A 21,587-nucleotide genomic window follows, 5' to 3' on the forward strand; every position below is an offset into this window, starting at 1 on the left:
GCCCCCCCCCCTCCACCAAACCAAAACACACATTTAACCACAGCATGTGACATCACAGCTAAGATCCCTCAGGTGGATACAGTCCACAGCGGAACAGCTTTCTTGTGCCAGTTTGAAGTTGACACCCACAGTTAAAAGTGGAAAGTGCAAGTGCACACCGTCATTCAGAGTGTTACACCCCTTTTTAAAGCAACAAATAACACATTCAAACCACATTTAGAAAACACTCGGGCATGAATCAGAAAGAAAAAAAAACTTAAATGACAGAAAACATGTTTGAGAAAAATGTATTTGATAAGCACTTCAATTGTATAAATTGATCCAGCTAGTATATCAAGGAGGCGGAGCTTATTTCTTAAAATCCAGCCGGACAGTAGGGGCAAATGTTTTTGTTTTGGCTTCACTTTTAGACAGCTGCCATGTCGTTCATCTTTTTTAACAGTCTATGGTACCAAGACGGACCGAGAAATTCAGAGTTATCAACTCAATCAATCAATTCTCCATGAAGGATGTAGAAATACAAACATACTGTACATAAGCACACGCTGATTTGAAGCGTTGATTGTCCGTGAGCCCAGTCATGCTCCGCTCTCGTCATTCAAACTCAACAGAACAGGGGGTTTTTGGGGGGGTTTTTGGTGGCGTTTCCCTTCATCCTTCCATCATTCATTCATAGCTCACCATCCTCTCGTCTGGTCGATGCCTTCAGCGATGAAGTCTGCGGGGAATGTGTCCTCAAACTCCTTCCTGTTTTCGAAGGGGTAGTGGGCTTGGGCGTAAGGCATGCTGCCGCTCTCGAACCAGCAGTCGAACACCTCCGTGATCCTCCGCAGCGTGCCTTTACCACACCGTGACGGGATGGTCAGATGGTCGATGCTGGGTGGAGAAAAAGTTAACAAAAAGAAAGAGAAGAGGGAACAAGAGTTGAAAAAAAATGGCAGCAATAATACTTCTGCTATATTTTAGTTTTATTAATGTTTTGATGCTTTTGGGCAGCTATACCAAACAGCGGTTTTATAATATTTCAGCACTGGGAATGAGGTTTAAGAAAAGAACAGCAGAGCTCATGTCGTGCTGAAGCCCGCTACAATAAGGTCAGTTATTGCTTTATGCTTCAAGGATATAAAGATTAATTTACTTCATATACCCACGTAGATTCAGCCCTTGATTTTGTTATCGCAGAGAAAATGAGCCTGCATTATGTAGTAGTTACAAACTGTCAGTCTGTGTGTGGTGCCTACTAAATCTCTAATAAATCCTTAATGTTTCCTCCGCACTATTCTGCCCAAAGAAATGAAGGAACATGTAAACAACCAACTGCAGGAGGTTATAAATCCACATAAAGTTGTTCAGGGGAAATTTACTGCATTTTCCCTCCCTGCTTCACTTTTATACAGTTATGAGCACCTTTTAAAATACAGAATACACCTTTAATAATCTGTTCACAGCCTCTAAAGCTGCTGCCGAACTCTGCTGCTCCTAAGAGCTCTACTTCTGGCTTTATGGAGGAGTGCACTGCTGAGCACATTCGGAGTAGTTGTTTGTAATATGTGATCGTTGCAGTGTGTTGTGCATACGATTTTGCTAAATGTTTCCCTTTGCATTATACAGTGAAAGTGGTTATCTCAAGCAGCCATGGATCTCACTCCTAATTATACAACCTGATAACAGTTGGTCTATTAAGGAGAAATCAAAATGAGGTTTTGCGCCTGATTTTTCACAGTCAATCACTGAAAGGCAGGGTTGGTCATTTTTTAAAACTAGAATGATTTTGAATGTAGCATCCTCCCCATCCATTCTCTCTACTCCACTCACCTCCTCCCCCCTGCGCTCCCTCTAAAGCCACGCCCCCTCACTGACATGCACTAGCGGCATTGATCCAGAAGCTGATTTCAGCTCATGCTTTGTGGGCTTGTGCATGCATTGGGTAGAGAGGCTTGATTGAGTTTTTGGTGTTTACTGCTACAGATGACACACATAATATATATATATATATATATATGTGTGTATATATATATATATACTGTATATATATATATAAATCTTCCTCATGATCAATAAAGCATGCATCATGGGATTCTCATGATCTTCCAAACAGTAAAAGGATCTGCAGAGGTACAACCCTAAACTTTAAAGATGGCCGACACCATTTACAAGATTGAAGTGAAAGAGATGATGGAGAGTGGAAGATTGAACATCAGCGTGGCCCCAGGCAGGCGGGTCACAGAGGGTGTGAGGGGTAAGCACACGATCACAGCAGAGTTCACGTTCAGGTTTGTTGGCTGGCAGCCTCGATGCCGGCTCAGTGACTCACCTCTCCCGATGCAGATCAGTTACTTTGACTCCGGTCAGCTCCTCAAGTTCAGCTATGGAGCCGACACACACCACCTGAAGGGACAAACACGCAGAGACACATTAACACACAGTAAACTCACGAAAACAAACTATTCAGACAAACTGTCTATAACTAAGCAGAATGAAGTTAATGCTTAATCATTGAGTAAAAATTAACATTAGCTCATCCTAGCTTTTAAAAACTCGGGACCGATCTTGTGCAATACGGTTTACGCGCACCATTGATGGTTTGGGGTTTACATTAGTATGTGTACTTTTCTGTTTACATGCGTGTGTTTTATTCTTTCTATTTATTGATAATAATTTGGGGGCAGCACTCGAGTCCAAGCTAAATTTCCCCAAGAGGAAAATCAAGTTATTGCATCGATTGGTATCTGCTATCTTTTTTTTAGCAACTGTCCAAACAAAACAGTTTGGAGACGTCAAATTCAACCTTTTCACTCAATTTTTGCTTTATTTAAGAATGAAAAAAGATCTACTTAGCTCACTGGATCGAGGTTGCTGGTTTTGAAATATCATTCAGTCTTTACAGCACAGATGGATGGGTTTTTGTGTATAATACGGTAAAGTGCTTTTTACAGTGACGTGGACAAACTAAACTATTAATAATCATGATGAGAATTATTGTAAGTGTACTGAAGGTTACCTCACAGATCATCAACTGAATTTAAAGTTATTAGAAATACATTGTAGGTGGATTTTGTTTCCATTTGTTGTCTAGCCAGTCAAGGCTGTTGCGAATGCTAAGCTAACGTCACTGGCTGCCGATTGAAGCTCGACTCCAAAAAGCTTTGTTTTGTTTAAAGTCTGGGGAAACATTGTGATTGAGCCTCGTTCATGGAAGACACAAATGTCAGCCTTTTGTCTGCAAAGCCGAACAAACTGAAGCCAGTCACACTTCAATTAAATTTGATCTTAAGTGTCAAAAGCTTGTGAAGTACAATCAGTGCCAGGCCTCCTCGTTCAGGGATTATTCCTGTCGTTTTGCATCTAATTATACCAAAACACGCAACTTCAAACTAGGCCCACTTCCTGAATAACTTCCACCTTAGAAAGTATGATGAAGTATGTTAATGGTCTCCGCGGGGAGATTTAACCTGTAGGCTCTGCTCTAGTTTTACCACAGCACCAGGTAACATGGCCCAGATAAGAGTCTGATGCACTAACGTCACGTACGAAAGAAGGAGGAAGTCAAAGAAAACCCACCAAAAACATTAGCACAGATGGAAGGAGAACAAAAGAAAAGATGCAGAAAAATAGAAATTATACTACCACAGAGATACGAACGCACACACTCGTGCTGCTTTTAGGTGTGTGTGGGTGTGTAGAAATCGTCTCCGAGGGGTGTGTGAGGGAAGCACCAGGGAGAGCGAGCGCTCTGGAAACAGTCATGACGCTATTTGCAGCAAGCAGGTCGCTGGCTGTCCCTCTTTTCAGCCAACGCTTCATTTTTCAAAACGCTTAAAACAACCTAATTCTGACATCTCTATTCAGCTCAGTCCACTTCACATATTCGGCTGCTGGGTTTGGAAATGAACATCAACAGCCTCACAAACATTTACTCAAGTTTATTTTTCATCCCTCGTATTTATCCCCTTCTGATGTCTCTCTCTTTTTCCTCACAAGCTCATTTATTCTGCCCCTTCTCATCTTTATCCTCATTTTCCGGGGCCTTGCTTTCCCTTTTACCCCTCGGATCACCGTTTGTCTCGAGGACCTTTGAAGTCGCCTTAACTGGCATAAGGAGAAGCCAAACACATTTTGGGTTTGTGTTTATTTGCTGTTTACATTAATGAATCATTCATGTGTAGAGTTCGCAAATGCACTTGATAATGGTGCTTGGGGGGGGGGGGGGGGGGGCTTTGACTACCATGAGGAGTCACGCAATGCTCTCGTTTGACACTGTGGTCACATTGCTTTGCCATGCCAGGAAAGTCCTACTCAAGCCTCCACACGCACACAAAAGAAGGGCCAGATATGCTAAATTATGAGAGTGTCAAACAGGGGTCAACGAGAAGAAACTTCAGCCTGCCAATTTAGAGCTGATATTCTGCACCCTCGCAGCACACTAACCTTCCAGGCCGCGTTTTCCTAAACTCATTTCTATGGTAAATAAAAGTGAGAGTTATGGAGAGTTCAACTTTTCAATTATGCCCTCTCATGCTCAGCTCAGATTGATTTGTGAGGGCTGCCTGCGCTGAGAAAAGAGTAAGTGTCTTGGTATTTGGTCATGACACAGACAAATTGTGTAATCTCTGCAGAGTACAAAGACACATTCAAAGCATTCACTTCTCTATTAAAGCATAACAAGAGAGCGCTTGATGTGTGCCGTGTTTTCCTGACCTCCTCGAAGTCGTCGCTGACCCACAGCGGGATCGGCGTGCCCCAGTAACGGTTCCTCGAGATCGCCCAGTCTCGTGCGTCTCTCAGCCAGTTACCGAAACGTTTCTCCCGCACAAAGTCTGGCACCCTAGAGAGACAGAGATGATAAAAAAAAAAATGGATTCAGCCAGCACGTCAATACTGGATTAAAACATTACATTAACAACACGACATTAAACAATACCCTCGTTTAAACTTATTTTAACGAGACATTTAAAATTTAAAATTTTATACAAGGTTCACCTTGTTATATAAAGTTTTCCAATACGTATTCTAACATAATATACACGTTACTATATTATTATAACCACTGAGTTCTTTGAGCACAGATTTTCTTTGAAAATGTATTATATCTATGTAACCTTGGCCTGAAAGCACATTATAAAAATGATAGATTGACAGTTTTCATTGATACATTTAAGTTTGACCTCAAATAGACACCTAACTCTACCTTATTTATACCGCCCCTTCAACACATCCGCATCCAGCACACCAAAAAGTCTCAAGTAGCTTTATTAAAACAAATATTAAAAAGGAACAAAAAAGGCAACAATAAACCCCATTTTTTAAGTCTTTCATTCACGATTATGAAACAAGTGGTAGTGTTTTAATGTTTACAAATCGACACATTATGAGCTACAAAACTGTCGTGACACTGCAAGCACGGAAACGTGACCATGTTTGCTGAAGCACTCCCTTGAAAAAAAACAAAAACCCTCTTTTAGTTATGAGGTGTCACATTATGCAAACTAGCGCCTGTGGCATGCAAGAGAGAAAATCTGAAAAGATTCTGGGAGGCCTTTTTGCCTGGTTATGAAACAGACTGAAATAAGCAATGACGCCACAATATGACCTACAAAAGCAAACCACACCATGGGTGACCCGATGGAATATTTTATTATCGTCCTTTTTAACGTCAATCACTGGTGCCACAGGGGAGGTGTGGATTCACAGCAACATGCTACTGAAACAAATTCTGTTTACATTTTTTTTTTATCAGACAGGTGCACAGTGAGTGATTTGTGCACAGTGAGTGATTTGTTTGACTGTTAAAAAAAAAAAAAATCAAGCTGAGATTTTTATCAGAGCACTTTGTACGCAGGTACAGGAGCAGATCAATGAGAATATAATGTCTCTGCTCACACACTCGCCACCAGCAACAAGAAATAAATTAAAATGCTATAATTCCTTCTGAGGCCTTTTCATGAGGATTAACAATCTTGTGTGCATATACCATATTGATTTAATGTGCATACATTTTTCCACAACAAGAGCAACCATTATTATCATATTGTTTATTCAATTCATTCATTAATGAAGCTGGCTTCTTTTCCTCTTCTTTTTCATTTAGCCCTTAAAACAAAGTTCATCTTTCCTTTTATGTAGCTCAACTGCAAAGGTTACCGTCCCCTTCAAGGCATATTCCTCCTGAGTGTCTCCTTTTCTACCCTCCTTCTTTAGTTTGCTGATTTCTAGCTCTAATCCACTATCTCACAATCACTTCCTCTTCCTCTCATTTTCCCCCCCCCTCCCCTCTTACTTCGTCTGGCTGTGTTGCTCAGGAGAACAGAGCAGGAAGGGGGTATAAATCGTCTTCAGGATCCACGCGCTTAGCAACGAGTTCATCAATTCCCATTTGTAGAAGGCATTTCTATTTAGGCCCCTAATATATCAATTTAATGATTTTTTTTTTTTTTTCGCTTTTCATCCACCCCCCACGAACACTTCTCCACAGTCACCCTCCTTCTCATGCTTCCTGCTAAATGTAGACTTTAAAGTGTGCTGTCTTGTGCTCGAGAGGCACCGTGGAGCCATTTAATATGTACACGCTTCTATTAAAAGTCAGAGACACATGGGGATGGATGCAAGAGGGAGACAGAGGGACAGAGGTTGTGGTCAGGAAAGAAAGGGGACCTACTGAGCATGTGCATCATGAAAAAAAAAAAAAAAAAGGTACAGGCGATGGGAAGGCGGTAAAAATAGGAGTGAAAATGAGAATCAGTGTTGAAGGACAACGAACCAGGCAATCTGGCATTTACTGAATCCATCATGAAACAGTGAATAACAGATCATGGTGCAGGAAATGTAACCAAGCACTGACACAGTGTTCATGTGGCTGGTTGATATACTGTGTTCAGCTACTGACGTGTTAGCCACAAATGCTGACCAATAAGCCTACTTCAAAAAGCTGCATCTATGAGTATGGAGAAATAGGACTTAGGTTGTCTATAGACTGGCACAGGAATGAGTCCTAAAACCTGGAAGTAAGTTAGCATTTTAGCGCCATGGGTTCCTAACTCTAAAAGTCAATGGGGATTTTGAATGGGATTGTGTTTAGAAGTCTGAAATAAGGTCTGTGGTTAACACAAGCTTAAGAGATGTTGACGCTTTGTTAGACGAGATAAACTACGTTAGCAAAGAACCACTCTTGTAAATTTTAAAGTTTTTGCACATACTTAAAACAGCGGTTGCTAACAAGTGGCTAACTGCGACTACACTGGTTGTCGGAGACATTAAATGTCATCACGCCGGGTACTCTCTCACTAGTCCTCCTTACAGCCTCTAATCATGTTCGTCAGTGCTCTTAAGCTACGAGTACGTGCTAGCTTGTCAAAACCGCTTGTCAAATCATGTCAGTGACAGAGTAGATGGATTGATGTCTTCCCTTGTTGGTTTTGTTTGTGTCACATTTTTCTCCTTTGTGGAATTTATTAGCTAGCTGTTTGCTGTTAGCTGCTATCATATGGTGCTATTACATAGAGGCTATCATCCTCCGGCTAACTAGCCACCTACCAAATAGGGCACGGGTGGCTATGGAAACACAAACGGTATCAGTCTTAATCGAACCAAAACCGTACCAAACTGTACTCATCCATACCGGACTGCTGTGTGGAAACGGGGCCTAAAACACAGGGCCAATAGTCCTCCTTTCTGTTACCATGGATCATCAACTGTTGAGTAAGTGTTGCATTCACAGCTTCATCCTCAAGTCTTTAAGCTCCATCATGGAAACAGCCACCAAGTGCATATTCTAGGAACACTTCCTTTAGGTTTGAAATTAGAAGGCTTCTTTTTCCTCCAAATACCTGAACACGACCGGCTCTTCCACACTTCCAGTTCAAGGCGGAATACTTGCACCCCTGATACGTCTCATGTACAGCACACAGAGGTAGAATGGTGGGTCAAAGTCGTTCTGCTAACTGAAGTTGCAACAGAGACGATGGAGAAAGATTGAGGCTGTGTGGCACCGAGTGTGTGTGTGTGTGCACGTGTTTGTATATGTGAAGCTCCCATTGTGTGTTCACTCACTGTCCTTCTCACAATTGTGCAATGTCGCTAATGTTTTCGTACAAGGGCACAGATACAGCAGAAATTTGTTATGACACTGTCACAGAATAGCAATCTGTAAGCAGCTGAAGACCAGCAGCGTCAAATACTGAGGAAAAAAGTCGAATGAAGGAGAACGTGTCTGATTCTTGGCTCATCCAACTCTTTTCAGGACCAGTCCATCAATCCCACATTTTATTTTGCACTTAATATCAAGAGACTTCATGCACCCGTGCCAAGCGTCCTGCACATTGAGATTAAAAAAAGAGACCCACTCCCCTGGAGAACACACATTAATTTGGTCCTTAATTTATTCAAGCAGACAGATATCTGGAGGAATCAGTCTGAACTCTCTCAATAGATACTTAGCCTCAGTCTACCCACTGCACCCTGTGAGCGAAGCGAGATAAAATGAGCAAATCACTTTGAGAATATGGTAACTAGCACTTTGCTTTCTGAAGGATTCTCTTAAGTCTCTCATCAACTAACATGAACTTCTATATAGAGGTACAGAACTCTGCAAGGATTTATGTTTTTTTTTTTCTTTCTTCTTTTTTTTTTAAAGCTGCTGATGAGCTGGCAACCCTCAATGGCAGACAGACAATCTCCCAGAGACTGGAACTCGAGTATGAAAGTGGAGTCTAATCAAAAAGAGAAAAAAATCTCCTTTAAAAAAAAGAAAGGAAAAAAAATCAAATAATTAGGGTTGGAGAATAAGCCTAATTAGAGAGCTGCATAAGATCAACACCCTCGGCACTCAGCACAGGGGTAAAATATGAGTGTATATGCGTCATTTCTTCAAGTGTAGCAGCTGAAATAATCATTGAAAAGAGGATGGATTTACTGAATCCGTTTTTTTATACATACAATGGTTTGACTGGTAAATGAATAGATTTAAAACAACAGTGGGAAAGATGTTTTCAAATTAACTGTTAACCACGACTACAAACAGCTTCCACTTCTTTCCATTCGGGTGAAACTATTCATTGTGTTTGTCTTTTTGGTAAATTTCCAATTTAATAGACCAACTATTGGGTTCATAAATGGTAAAATAAAAATTAAAAAAAAAAGCAGACAAACTATTAGGAAGCCTACTTTTAAAATAACAAACATGATGACACTACCATACCTTATGTCACGCAGTAACAGTACTCCTCAGATAAGTAGTACACTAGTGGTGTGTGTGTGTTCCTGCAGGTCTCTCTGAACATGTGTGTGTGCGTCTTCACCTTCCTAGCGGCTGGTCATTCATCTCAGTCTGACAGTCCCATTACCAGAGGCAGCTACTGTGGCTCAGAAAAGAGCACCTGGGAGCACCAGGGGTAATACCACTTAGCAAAGCCATCATGCTGATGCTTACATTTTAGCCACGTTGGGCCCGTGCAATTAGCATCATGCTAATGTCCTCCGTGCATCATAATAAAATGCTTTGATGAGAATTTTGACCCCATTTAATGAGGGATAAAAACATGTTTTTACATCAACATGCATTTTAAATCTAGTGTCTTTTTAACATGCCAACTGATACATGGATATCCTGCAGGGACAGGGCCAATAGCTGTGACAAACGACTTGATGTGGTTGTGCAGAATAGTGGATTGAATTTTTTTTCCTGACTGCTGCCGCCATCTTTCCTGTCTGGAAGTTATTTTAGGCTTCCTGTCGGACAAGAAAGTCAAAGTGGGTAATTCATTGTCAGTTAGCACAAGTTTCAGATAAGAGCTTACCAGTAACATTTGCTGTTGTTGTCCAGCAGTTTCTCCACCATGTGCTCCACTCGGACAAACCAGCTTGGGACAGCTTTGTAGATCAGGGGTGTGTCAGACCTACAAATGCATTAAGACACAACATCAGGATGCTACATACTGAGATATGATAGCAAAGTAAGAAAAGTAGTGTTCATGAATATATCAAAATTATATTTTATTTTGGCACCAAGTTTCAATTTGCCAAGCTAATTTTTGTAAAAACCTGTCTTGTGACAGAAAGTTAGCCAAAGCTATAAATGTGCTACACGTGGTGTGTGGCATCAGTTTACCATCTTCATAACAATACAAATAACACTTACAAAATAAAATCATGATTTTTCAGGGTCATTGTTGTTGTTCTGTTTACATGTGTATTTTCTGTTATTTATCCTGTGGCTGATCCTCTTTAATAAGATCAGATATGATAAAGTATACTTTAATGGACCCCATCATTCAGGTAGACAGAATGTAAAAAAACAAACATATATACAGTGATATAAAAATACACACCAGTAGCATCCCATTTAATGAATAACTGAAAATAATAAAGGTTGAGTGCTGCTTTAGCAATGCTAGTCATATTTAGATGTTTGGTTATCAGTCAGTTTTAGCCAATGCTTTGGGTTTACTTTTAGCATGCTAATATACTAAACACGTTTGGTGAACATGGTATGAACATACCGATTATGACTCTGCGTTTCATTGTGAGCATGTCATTTCGATCAAAGTCATTCTGTGACAAAATGCTACCGCCTTAGCTGTTAGCATGCTTCCTTTTTAGACTTTTAACTCCATCTCCTATTTGTGGTTTCAGGGGAACAGCTTCATCTCTACCGGCGTGTGTTCTCTTAACACAATGTGAACATCTCTGCATTCTGATTGGGTTCATCTAGCACACAGCTGCAAAAAAGGACAGTGAATTATAAACTAAATTTCTGTGTGTGTGCGCGGGGCTTTTCATGTGCCAGTTGGAAGCAACGTGATAACGTGGGACCTTGGGAGGTTACGTCGCAACCCTGACAGTGGCCTTGTGAATTGATTTAGTGCAGAGACAACAAAAACGATTGATTTCTTGCGATGATGCTCCTGAGGGAGGAATGAGCACAGAGGGACATCTAAACTCTGCAGCGTCCAGAGCATTTTTAAAAGAACAATATTTCATCTACTGTTGTACAAATGTGTTTTAAAAGATTACTTCAGTGTCAGTGCTCTCAATTAAAAATAGTATAATTTTATGGAACATATCAATGTCACTTGCCTATCATCGACCAATAAAAATCAAGAAGAGGAGGGATTTCCAATATAGGAGTATTTTTTTTTTTCGATCAGAAATCCAGGTTTATTACAGCTGCTAAAACCAGGACACGATTCTTTTCCATAGTTTTGACATTGTTCTTGGAAAAAAAAAATAGTGAATTAATCGGTTCACCAATGAAAGCAGAAATGCAGTGAGACAACTTTCTAGCAAAAGTAATCCGTGTCCCAATCACTGTTGAGAAGCAATGTGAAGGTCCTAGATGATGCCAGTACAAAAATCTGTTGTGGCCACAGTTAAAGATAAAAAGTCAAACCTTTGGATATTGACATTGCTCACCTCCAGCAGAAGGGGTAACTATGTTTAAAGCTGCTGGCATTGACGAGTCGCCCCTTCTCCTTCAGCCACTTGATGATATTCTTGTCAGCATCCTAATAGAAAACAAAAAAAGAACAGACATGATTCACAAATCGGGCTTGAAGAAGTTACAGTTAGACGTTAACGTTGTTTCTCAGACATAAAACTGCTTATTCACAAAGTGTTCGACTTGTTTCATGTTTTTGAAAGACTCTTTGAATTTCACATTAATTCCTCTAGAAATAAATGAAGGATGGAGAATTTAATGAGAGGATACTTATTGCATTCGTTAAGCTGAATTTCTAAGAACATTTGCAACACAAGATTTTTTATTGAACAGAGGCTTTTATTTTTACCATAAACAGTGTTTCTCATAACTTCTCTCTTAATAAAGATCGTCTTCACTAGTGTCTCTGTTTACTGTCGCCTGTACTGATCACTTCATCATGTTTTTCTCCATTGGATGTTTTCCACTATAACTAATACCTGCATGTATTAATGCGTATCTGCAACATCATGTAACAGATGTGCTTGCCTCATACTAATTCTGCGAGAAATGTGGCATCGCAGTGGAAGAGTAGCTTCTAGATGACATCACAACATATTTAGCATAATAGATATGAATTAAAAACTCTAAAACATGTCCTTTAAATCCCCATGTTCAACTCTAACATGATAATCAAAGCACAACCACATTGCTCATCGACATGGTTTTAAATATATAGTATGTATTTTGTATGTATGGATATTCATAACATGAGATTGTTCCATATTTAATACAAGTCACATACTGTAAAATTACTTTATCCAGCATTTGCCTGTTTTTTTTTTTTTTTTTTTAAACAACAAAATGTTTTGGTATGTTACTTTAAAACTTGAACGTGGTGACTCTAAATGTGCGTTGGTGACTGTGTTTATTCAGTGATGGCAGGAAAGCAAAACATGCTCCACCGATTAATCGGACGGCTGATGTATATTGATATCAGCCGATACTAGCATATCAAGAATCAGCTACTTTATCACAGATGAAAGCAGACATTTCTAGATTTGTTCACACATCATTAAGTGTATTATTGTTTTAGACAAACAGTTCTGTTTCACCAGCATAGTGTGCTGTAAGGATCACAACAGGCATTATCACTCAGTGCTAAGCCACGTACATGTGCAGTTCACTTTCCAGTTGAGTAACGATCTTTTCTGTATTACAGATTTTCCACAAGTGTTTGATAACTGGATTTGGGGAATTACCATTATTTGTATCTCTAAAGATCCAAACAGATCTATGAATGACATCCACCAATATATCAGTACCACATTTTTTCCTCTCCCTAATATCGATATTGGTATCGGCCCTAAACAAAAGACCTTTATAAGTAGGTATTGTTTATTTCAAATTAAGATTTATGCACATGCTTTTTCTACCTCGTAGGAAAACTCTCGATCATTGAACGTATTCAGTCACAACAACAAATCCACCACCAAGGTCCTGATCAGCTCTCACAGTGATGATACATACAGTATAACAGTGCAGCTCACCGTTTATGGCAAACAATCTAATATGTGATCAGCCCAGCGTTTCATCACACTTCATCTCCCTCTGAAACTACTTTGAGCTGAAATTCAAATGATGCTAATAAAGAAGAATTTTCAGTCCGGTGCAAAGTTGCACACTGTTGGTCGTGACCTCTCTGTAGAGAGAGGAGATTTAAACGTTCTCAGCTCCCAGTCAGTGTTGTTATGCACTGACCCGGGTTCATTAGAAACATGAAAAGAACGCCTGTGACATGAAGACTTTTTGAATCTCCTTCTCCATATCATTGAGAGAGTATTTTACCACCTGGCTAATGGAGTAAAAACAAGGTGTGCGTGACATGTTTTAACATTGCTCACACATATTTGTGACCCTTTTTTGAAATCTCTTTTTTACAGGGGATAATTATTATCCAGCACGGGGAACTGGAAAACTGAGACACATGCCTGGATGTTGTCGTTTTTTGCGTGTTTTTTGAATGGCTGTGTTTACATGTGCTATCCTGTAGATGTTTTTTTTTTAAATTGTGTTTTTATGCTCTCAGTGCAAGGCAAATTCCCCAAGGGCAAATAAAAGTTTCAAGCATTCAAACACCAATTCTATCCCTTGGTGGCACACTCAGGACTTCTCAGGATAAAGCAACATGCCAAGTATTCAAATAATTGTTTTCATGGACCAAACTCGGAAAGAAATGCTTCTGAGCACAGAGTGCAATGTAAAATGAGTTCAGAGGAAGGTACAGAGATAAACAATCAGCTGAGAGAGAAACTCCCACGTCAAAGAAAAACAATCAAAGCCTCATTTTGTATGCACTCACTTCAATCTTTATTAAGTTACAGTCGGTCAACATTAGTGTTATAGGTCATATTCGTTTTTTTCTTCTAAACATCTGTAATAATCAAGTGGAACAGTGGGCCAGTCACAATACTGATATTCATCTGTGTTTATTTGTGTTGTTTAAAGGACAAACGTGTGTTTTAGTAAAGGAATTGAGATTTTAAAGTCATCATAAGAAGCAGTGGCAGTGGGCTTGGTTTGGCCCGGAGTGAGAGGGAAGGTGAATTACAGAGGAGACCTGAGGGCTGTGATAAAACCACATACTGAAGGTGATCGACAGTGACAGCTGGTTAGGAAAGGAAGGAAGCAGCAGCAAGAAGGTCGTCTGGAAATGATGTAAAATTTGAACTGAGAAGAATTGGGACGCAAGCATTGACAGCAAAGATATAAGGGTAATGGGGTTAGGGGAGGTAAGTAGTGGGGTAGTAAGGCTGGGTATCAAACCTCTTTTTTTATTTTTTTTTATTAACAGGCAAAAAGTGTGTGTAGCACCACGGATCCAGGACTGTCAAGTACATAAAGATGGCAACTTATGTTCGTCAAAGTGTACTTAGTCAGTGGTCAGAGGCTTTAAAGACGAGTTTGATTTCATTTCAAGTCTTCAAGAAAAGAATGTGTTTTTATCTCTGTGCTGTATCATATATGCAAAATCAGTTACTTAAAAAATTTCAAACAATACCCAGCCGTTAGAGGGAAAACAGTAAATGAGGGAAAGAATTAGAAAGATGGGGAAGAATTTTGAGTCTTCTTCGGTAGAATTAGCTGATCACTCCCCTCCCTGACGCTCCGCTTGTCTTCTCCGGTGACCTCATCGACTCCTCGTCCAAGCATCAGGCATCTTTGGCGATTCCCAGCCTCACCTCCTCCCCTTCCAGAAGCTTCCTGTAGGTGGCGATCTCTGCATCCAGCTTGAGCTTAATGTGCAGCAGTTCCTGGTAGTCTTGTAGATACTTGGTCATCTCCAGCTTGGTTTCGCAGAGCTGGGCCTCCAGCTGAGCGATGACACCCTCAAGTGTCTCCACCTTATCCATGTGGGACATCTCCATGTCCTCCAGCTGCTGCTCCAGAGCAGCGTTACGAGCCCTCAGCCCGTCGATCTGGTTCTGCAGGTCGGTCACTTGGTTGTGGAAGGTCGAGATCTCATCTTTCATGGTCTTCATGTGCTCCTCGTGTTTGCCGGCGTGGTCTTTGAGGGTGTCAAACTTGCTCTTGTACCACTTCTCTGCTTCCTGGACGTTGCGGGCAGCAACGGCCTCGATCTCTGCACGCATGTTGCGCAAGTAAGCAGCCAGGTCGGGCCGCTCGCCATCCAGCTCCGCAGTGATCTTTGAGTCCTCGATCTGCTTCATGATGTCGGCCACCTCTTCATCGTGCAGCTTCTTGAGGAACTCTATCTCGGCCACCAGTTGCTCGATGCGCTTCTCAAGCTCAGCCTTCTGCAGTGTGGCGTTGTCGACATCCTGGCGAAACTCCTTCAGGATCATCTCCGCCTCTTCTTTGAGAACCAGCTCTTCCTCCAGCTTTAGTCTCCACACTTCGACCTCTTCTTCGATGTAGCCCCGCTCAATATCAGCGGCTCCTTTCTCATTAGTCAGGGACTCGATCAGCTCCCGCACCTCTTTGAACCTGAGCTCGTATTCCTCTCCGATGCCTGTGGGGCCTCCCTTGTAGCGGCCCTGCAGTGCAGCCAGCTCGGCTTGAAGGGCAGCATTTCTCTGCTCCAGTGCCTGGACCTTCTCGATGTATCCGGCAAACTTGACGTTGAGCTCTTGCATTTCCTCTTTCTCGTTGGCATGTTGCTGGTGGATCTCTGTGCCCAACTCGACGGCAGTGCCTTTGTAGCCAGAGCGGCCACGGCTGTCATATGACGATCCACGGCAACGGGAAGGCGACTGGCTCTGAACTCTTACCCTGCTATTTGAGCCACTAACCTGCAGGCTCTTCTGGCTGTACGACGATCCTCTCATGTTGCTTAAAACTCCACGTCGGTCTTGTCTTTTACAAAGAAGCAGCCGTTCGACTTTTCTCTGAGTGGCTCGAGTGGCGACTGTCGCGCCCTCGGATCACATCAGAGTTTTTATGCGGCGATAAAGAATGTCTCAGACAGCCTTGAAAGTCACGCCTGGTTTTAACATATTTCAAAAGTGGATTATGACAGGCCTTCAGTGAACTGTTGCTGCATGCTCTTTATTAGCTATCGCTGTACTGTTACTGATCAGGCAGGTCAGGTCCACTCCCTGGCTTTTGCGCCAGGATGTGAAATAGTGATCAGATCAAGTATGACTGTTGTTTTTCACTCACTACCCACTGAAGATGGTAATGAAGTTTGGTGTGACAGGGAGGAAAAGGGCACCCGGTGCACTGATAAACATCGAACTTTGTAACACAACTTTGTGAAAATGCTCTGAAGCTGATTCCCTACGTTACCCTTCATAAGCTCATTTCAAGTTTAAAGATAATTCATAATTCCTGCTAACGATCGCTGTAAGGCCTATTTAGAGATCCATCCAATACCAATGTGTGCCATACACAATAAGAGCAATCATATCATATATCAGTACAGAGTCTTAACCTTACAGCCAAACTGTGTTATTCAGGTTTACTGAATTACTGCCATCCAATTTTCAATTAGCTTAAATGTCATTCAAAACCGAATTGATCATTAAAAAAAATCTGGGAAACAATTGTTAGGAATCGAGGGCCGGTTTTTCCAACCTATCGCTCTTTCATGCGTCTCCCAAAAAGCATTGGAAAGGAGTTTTTCTCATCAAGCTATTTATTGATCTTTTTATTCAGCTGTCGTTTTGTTTTAATGATCGAGTCTGTTCACTCCGAGAGGAGGAGTCCTCTGCAGACAACTCGGCACACATTTAAAATCTTAGGAAGAATTACGAATAGAGGAATCTGACACCAGAAGCAAGCCGAGTGCAGAGTAAGATACTTAGCCATCGTTAGCGGTCACAGGCTCCTCCTGATAGGAGCAGATAGTGTGGCATTGCTGATCTACTTGACTCGACCTATTCCTGAGTTCTTCTAAGCTGTTAAATAAATTTAAAATTAAAAAAGTTTGTTTTAATATGTACATAAAATACTTCATATTCTTATTTAACTTACCAAATAGCATCGTTCTAAAATCCCTTTTAATTCAAATCTGACTGAACCCACATGACGAATAACGCCGAAGAACATAACCCGCGTATCGCGATGACAGTCGCTTTGAGCGCGGCTCGGAAGCGTGAAATGTGTGCTTACCTAATCGACATGGAAATGTCTGATGTGTCACTCACTTTGACATACTGTCCAACGAAGTCAGTGACCTCTGAAGTGAAGCAGCCCGAGGCGTCCACAGGGCAGATAGGAGCCTGGTCCCTCTGGATGATCTTGAATTCAGTGCACACCCTGTGATCATCCTACAGAGAGAATAACAAACAGTTTGAAGGGTTAACTGGGTGAAAGGATTACTATTATGCTATTTGTATTTTACCATGTAGCAGCTCAACAAAATAAAAAAACTGTGCATTGACTAAGTCCTCTTGTTTATTTGTCCATTAATCAAGAAAACAATTATCTGACTAATCAAGACTGCAATATTAATTAAACACTAAGTAACCTTCTCTTGATTTTGTCTTGATACAGGAAGACATTATTCACACTGAGGACAATGTATGTAAACAAGAGTCATCATCGAACCCATTTCAGCAGCCGCTGTCACTAGTTAGCAGATATGCTATGACTCCATATTAAATTCCTTTGTTGTGCTAAATACTTTTAACAGTGTTGAAAGAAGCCGTGCTGGTATGTGGCAGCCATGCATGAAAGATCCGAGTGCTGTCCAGCTGTAAATGTATTTGGTATTCAAACACCCTGTCACGATCCAAGATGGATGACTCACAGGGTCATTTCACATCTTGTCATAACAACATCAAATTTGAAAAATGTGGGGTCCGCGACACATTTCCTCTCACTGTAAATCTTCAGAGCAAAATGTGTTTGTGTTTCAGAATGTTCGCCAGCTGATCGATGTGATAGTGATCACAACATAACGGCAGCGTAGCGAATACAAATATTTCGTATGTACATTTAAAATGGAGGTGAGATATTGATGGGGAAGGTTTCCTTAAAGGCCCTGTGGGGACTGAGAGAGCAGAGGAGAACGCTTAGAAAAATAAGAGCCCTGTGAGTGTATCCACAGCTGGCTACAGCCAGTCACAGGGGTATCCATCTGCCCTTGACAAGAGCATGCAGCCTGTTAGCAATGACCCAATATCTCTGATAGCACAGCAACACTGGCCTTGTAACTTGTATTCATTGATACTGCAGCTTAATATACCGATTCTTCATTATCTTCTGTAAGTATTGATCAGACAAAAAAAAAAGAAGAAGAAAAAAAAAAAAAGAACATGGCACCCCTGAAAGGTTTTAAGGATTCAAAATGTTGGATTTTTGAAAAAATCATATTGAACATTTATTAAAAACCATAATCCCAAAGAACTACGATTGAGGGAAGTGTCCCAAAGTGAGTCCTAAACCGTCTTGGTAAAATGTGTTGGCCATTAAAAAAAAAAGATTCTTGATTAATATACATTCTTTTGCTGTCGTGTTTAGTCATGAACACACTGTTAAATTCAGCATTATATCTTTTTGGAAAGACATATAAGACAATGTATGCATGTGTTAACTCTACCTGCAGAAGTCCCACTGAACACGTAGGGCTGCAGGAAGTGTGGAACAATATATTCACTTCTTTAAACGCCTCTGCATGTTCAGAAATAACATGATGTAAAAACAATTGAATGGAGTTGCATCAGAAAAAGCAAAGCGTCTGACAACATGCCACTCTGAACACTTCTCCCTGCACTTCTTTTATTCTAGAATCCAGGTCCGCTCAGTGAAAGTGACCTTGTTTTACTCTGAGGCATACGAGCGACTGCAGGGGCTTCATAATCAAACTTACCGAGAGCAACGGTTTCAAAAAGTACATTTCTCAACGCCTCTGACTTCAAACCACCCAAAGAAGTGAAGAATGTTTTAATTAAAAACGTAAAAAAAAAAAAAAAAGAGGAGGGTGGGCACAGTGAGCTCTGCAGAGGCTGGCGGGGCAAAGAGACAGTGACAGAAGGGAGTCGGATCAACAGTATGGGCTGCTTATAGATCAAGACAAACAACCAACAAATGTCAGTCTTCTTCCACAGAACACTGAAACCTGTTCAAAGCTTAATGAAGGAAACGACTGACGTCTAATGTGCACTCTGCTTGTCATTTTACATCACTGTACTCATGTCTTTAAGGTTGAACCTTTTCATGGTCTTACAGTCCTGATTACCAGTCCGATGATTACTTGCATCAACCATTTTTTTGAAGACACTTGTTGCTAGGTGATAAGTCCACACTTCTGACCACGAGCATACCCTCATGTACCTGGAGCTGATCGTCGACTGTCACAGATTTGTGTCATGCCTGTAAATCAGTACTGCTCCATTATCATTCTACCAAATCTTAATTGTGTTGTATTGAGGGTTAATGCTTTTTAAGCCTTATGCAAAGTGCTTTGAGTACTTCTGTTCAGACAATATATGCCGTAAACATAAACACGCCTTTCCTTCAAATGAGAGATGATGGCTGCTTGTCCCGATGTCAGGGATTTAATGGTTGTCGTTCCCATCGTTGTTACTTAGATAGATATATTTTTCTGCAACAAAATGGTGTTTAAAAATTTAAAATTTTACAAAGTCGGTTTGGTTACAACACTGATTCTTAAAAAAAAAAAAAAGAAAAGAAAATACGACACTTACAGCTCCGAAGTATGGTGCCTGATGGACCACTCCTGTACCCTCCTCCTCCTTGACGTAGTTGTCCGTCACCACCTGGAACGCTCCTCGCTCCCCACACTACAGTAGGATTAGATGAAGGGGGTGAGTTGGAGGGGGGAAAGCGGTAGAACGAGAGTAAAAGAGAGAGATCAAGAGACAGATTTAGTGACACTAAGCGAAGGTGCCAACTCGTGGTTGGACAGGTCATTGAAGTGAGACACGGGTCTGTCTTCATGTTGATGGAAACAATAGAGAAAACTGTGAAAATGAGAGGACAAGAACACACATTCTACTAACCTCGGAGAAGTACGGGAACAGAGGCTTGTATTTCTTCCCTATGAGCGTTTTACCAGGAAATCTAAAAACACAACACAGAGTCCTCGATTCAATACGTGTCATTAAACCTTCCACAATGACTGACAACGAATGTGTCGAAATTCTGTTCATGCCAAAAACAGGAAACTGACTAAAGAGGCGCTATAAAATGAAGCTTCAGGGGAGTCATTTCTTTCTGGGATTGTATAGGTCACTTTTAAAATCCTATTTCCTTCCCCCTACCTACTTTCCAATTTCTACGAGTCCCTGAGGGGTCGCAGAAGGACTTTATTTTATAAACTCCTTTTTTTTTTTGTGACCTTGAAATATGTTCTGCATTGACTCACAATATGTTTCTGTTCCTGCTAAAGCATAAGAACAGTTATTGTGTTGATCTTGTACATTTATTTAGGAAACACTCGGGGAAAGCACTTTACATCATCCCTGAACACAGACAGAATCAATAATCCTTTTAACAGTTCTATACATGAGGGAGGGTGAGCATGAAGAATGATTTTTGTGATTTTTTTCTCTTTTAGAAACTATAAACAAATCAGATGTGCAAACTGAAAATGCAGAATTTACTACATTTAAAAACGAGTTCAAGATCGCATTTCTCAAAGTTCATTTTTTTTGTAAGCAGCTGAGTCAGTCAAATTCACGGTCAATTGAGTGAGGGCTTCCATCAGTTCCAACATTTTCCAACACACCGTCATTCTTGCCAGTTTAAAAGGTTACAAATCCATAACTAACATCAATAACAACGCTATGACATGGGCTACAAAAAGCAGCGTTTGTAAACAATGTCATTGAGCAGACTAAAGATGTGTTGAAGGTTTTCTTTTTTTTTTTTTTTTTTTTTTTTAAAGGCACAGTCTGTAGATTCTGCCACCAGGGGGCTCTCACTCAAAACAATTACAAATAGAAACTGTTGAGACCGGCTGGGAATCTGGGAATTTAGATATTTTAATGTAAACATTCTAAATCAAATTAAATATTTGTTTAAAAGAATGAGTTACTCTCATATTGATCAGGTGGAGGGATGTGAAGGCTGTTTAATGAATACATCAAGGCCAGAATGACATTTCTCTTTCTAAAATCTCAACACGAAAAAAAACTTAAATCCTACTTTTCTGCTCCCTTTATTTAAGCTAAAAGTGTGAAGTGTAGATTCTGACGAGAGGAAGGGTTAGCTTATCAACCAAAATCTGAAATAACCGTTTACATTTACGTAATACAGTCTAAATGCGTGGTTCAATGAAAACATTTTAAACAGCCTTATAAGAACAATGTAAGAATGAATAGTGGTACTTTTAACAGGTTTTTGTTCACACGTGTGGCATCATACAAGTCTTCTTGAGAACAGCTTTCTTCATGTGGTTAGAGCATCTAGTCGACTTACTTGTCCAGGAGAGTGTACTCGCTCTCTGACTTAAACAGAGCTCCCAGCCTGGCCTCCATCATGATGTAGGTTTTACCTGTTGCATTATCTGAGAGAGGTCGAGAGGAAAGAACAGTGCTTTGATTAGTAACAGTTTTACACTGGGCTGCCAGGCCTTTTTAAATCGAAGAAAGGTAGACACAGCATTAAACTAAAGCGCCTTCTGTCAAATGTTGTATTGTTGTTTGGTAGAGCATTGATCAGAACAAGAGGGCATCCCGCTTAAGAC

General features: G+C 40.7%; 2 protein-coding genes across 3 annotated transcripts in view; both read right to left on the bottom strand.

Moving 5' to 3' along the window:
• Positions 1–21,587, bottom strand: part of iars1 (isoleucyl-tRNA synthetase 1) — a 53,561-nt gene that overhangs the window by 23,668 nt on the left and 8,306 nt on the right. For both annotated transcript variants that reach the window (XM_079342090.1, XM_079342091.1), the window contains exons 8-16: positions 21,320–21,407; positions 19,900–19,960; positions 19,585–19,680; positions 17,080–17,202; positions 11,407–11,498; positions 9,792–9,890; positions 4,699–4,825; positions 2,315–2,388; positions 682–876 (exon numbers count right to left, since the gene is read on the bottom strand). In XM_079342090.1, the coding sequence (XP_079198216.1) occupies positions 682–876; positions 2,315–2,388; positions 4,699–4,825; positions 9,792–9,890; positions 11,407–11,498; positions 17,080–17,202; positions 19,585–19,680; positions 19,900–19,960; positions 21,320–21,407 (955 nt within the window). The remainder of the gene's footprint in view (positions 1–681; positions 877–2,314; positions 2,389–4,698; positions 4,826–9,791; positions 9,891–11,406; positions 11,499–17,079; positions 17,203–19,584; positions 19,681–19,899; positions 19,961–21,319; positions 21,408–21,587) is intronic.
• On the bottom strand, positions 13,516–17,069 carry LOC306822870 (vimentin). Its single transcript, XM_079342137.1, has one exon. It carries the CDS (start codon positions 15,757–15,759, stop codon positions 14,623–14,625), a length of 1,137 nt encoding a protein of 378 aa, XP_079198263.1. The 5' UTR covers positions 15,760–17,069; the 3' UTR covers positions 13,516–14,622.

This window comes from Symphodus melops (assembly GCF_947650265.1).
Source record: "Symphodus melops genome assembly, chromosome: 4".
Taxonomy (NCBI): domain Eukaryota; kingdom Metazoa; phylum Chordata; class Actinopteri; order Labriformes; family Labridae; genus Symphodus; species Symphodus melops.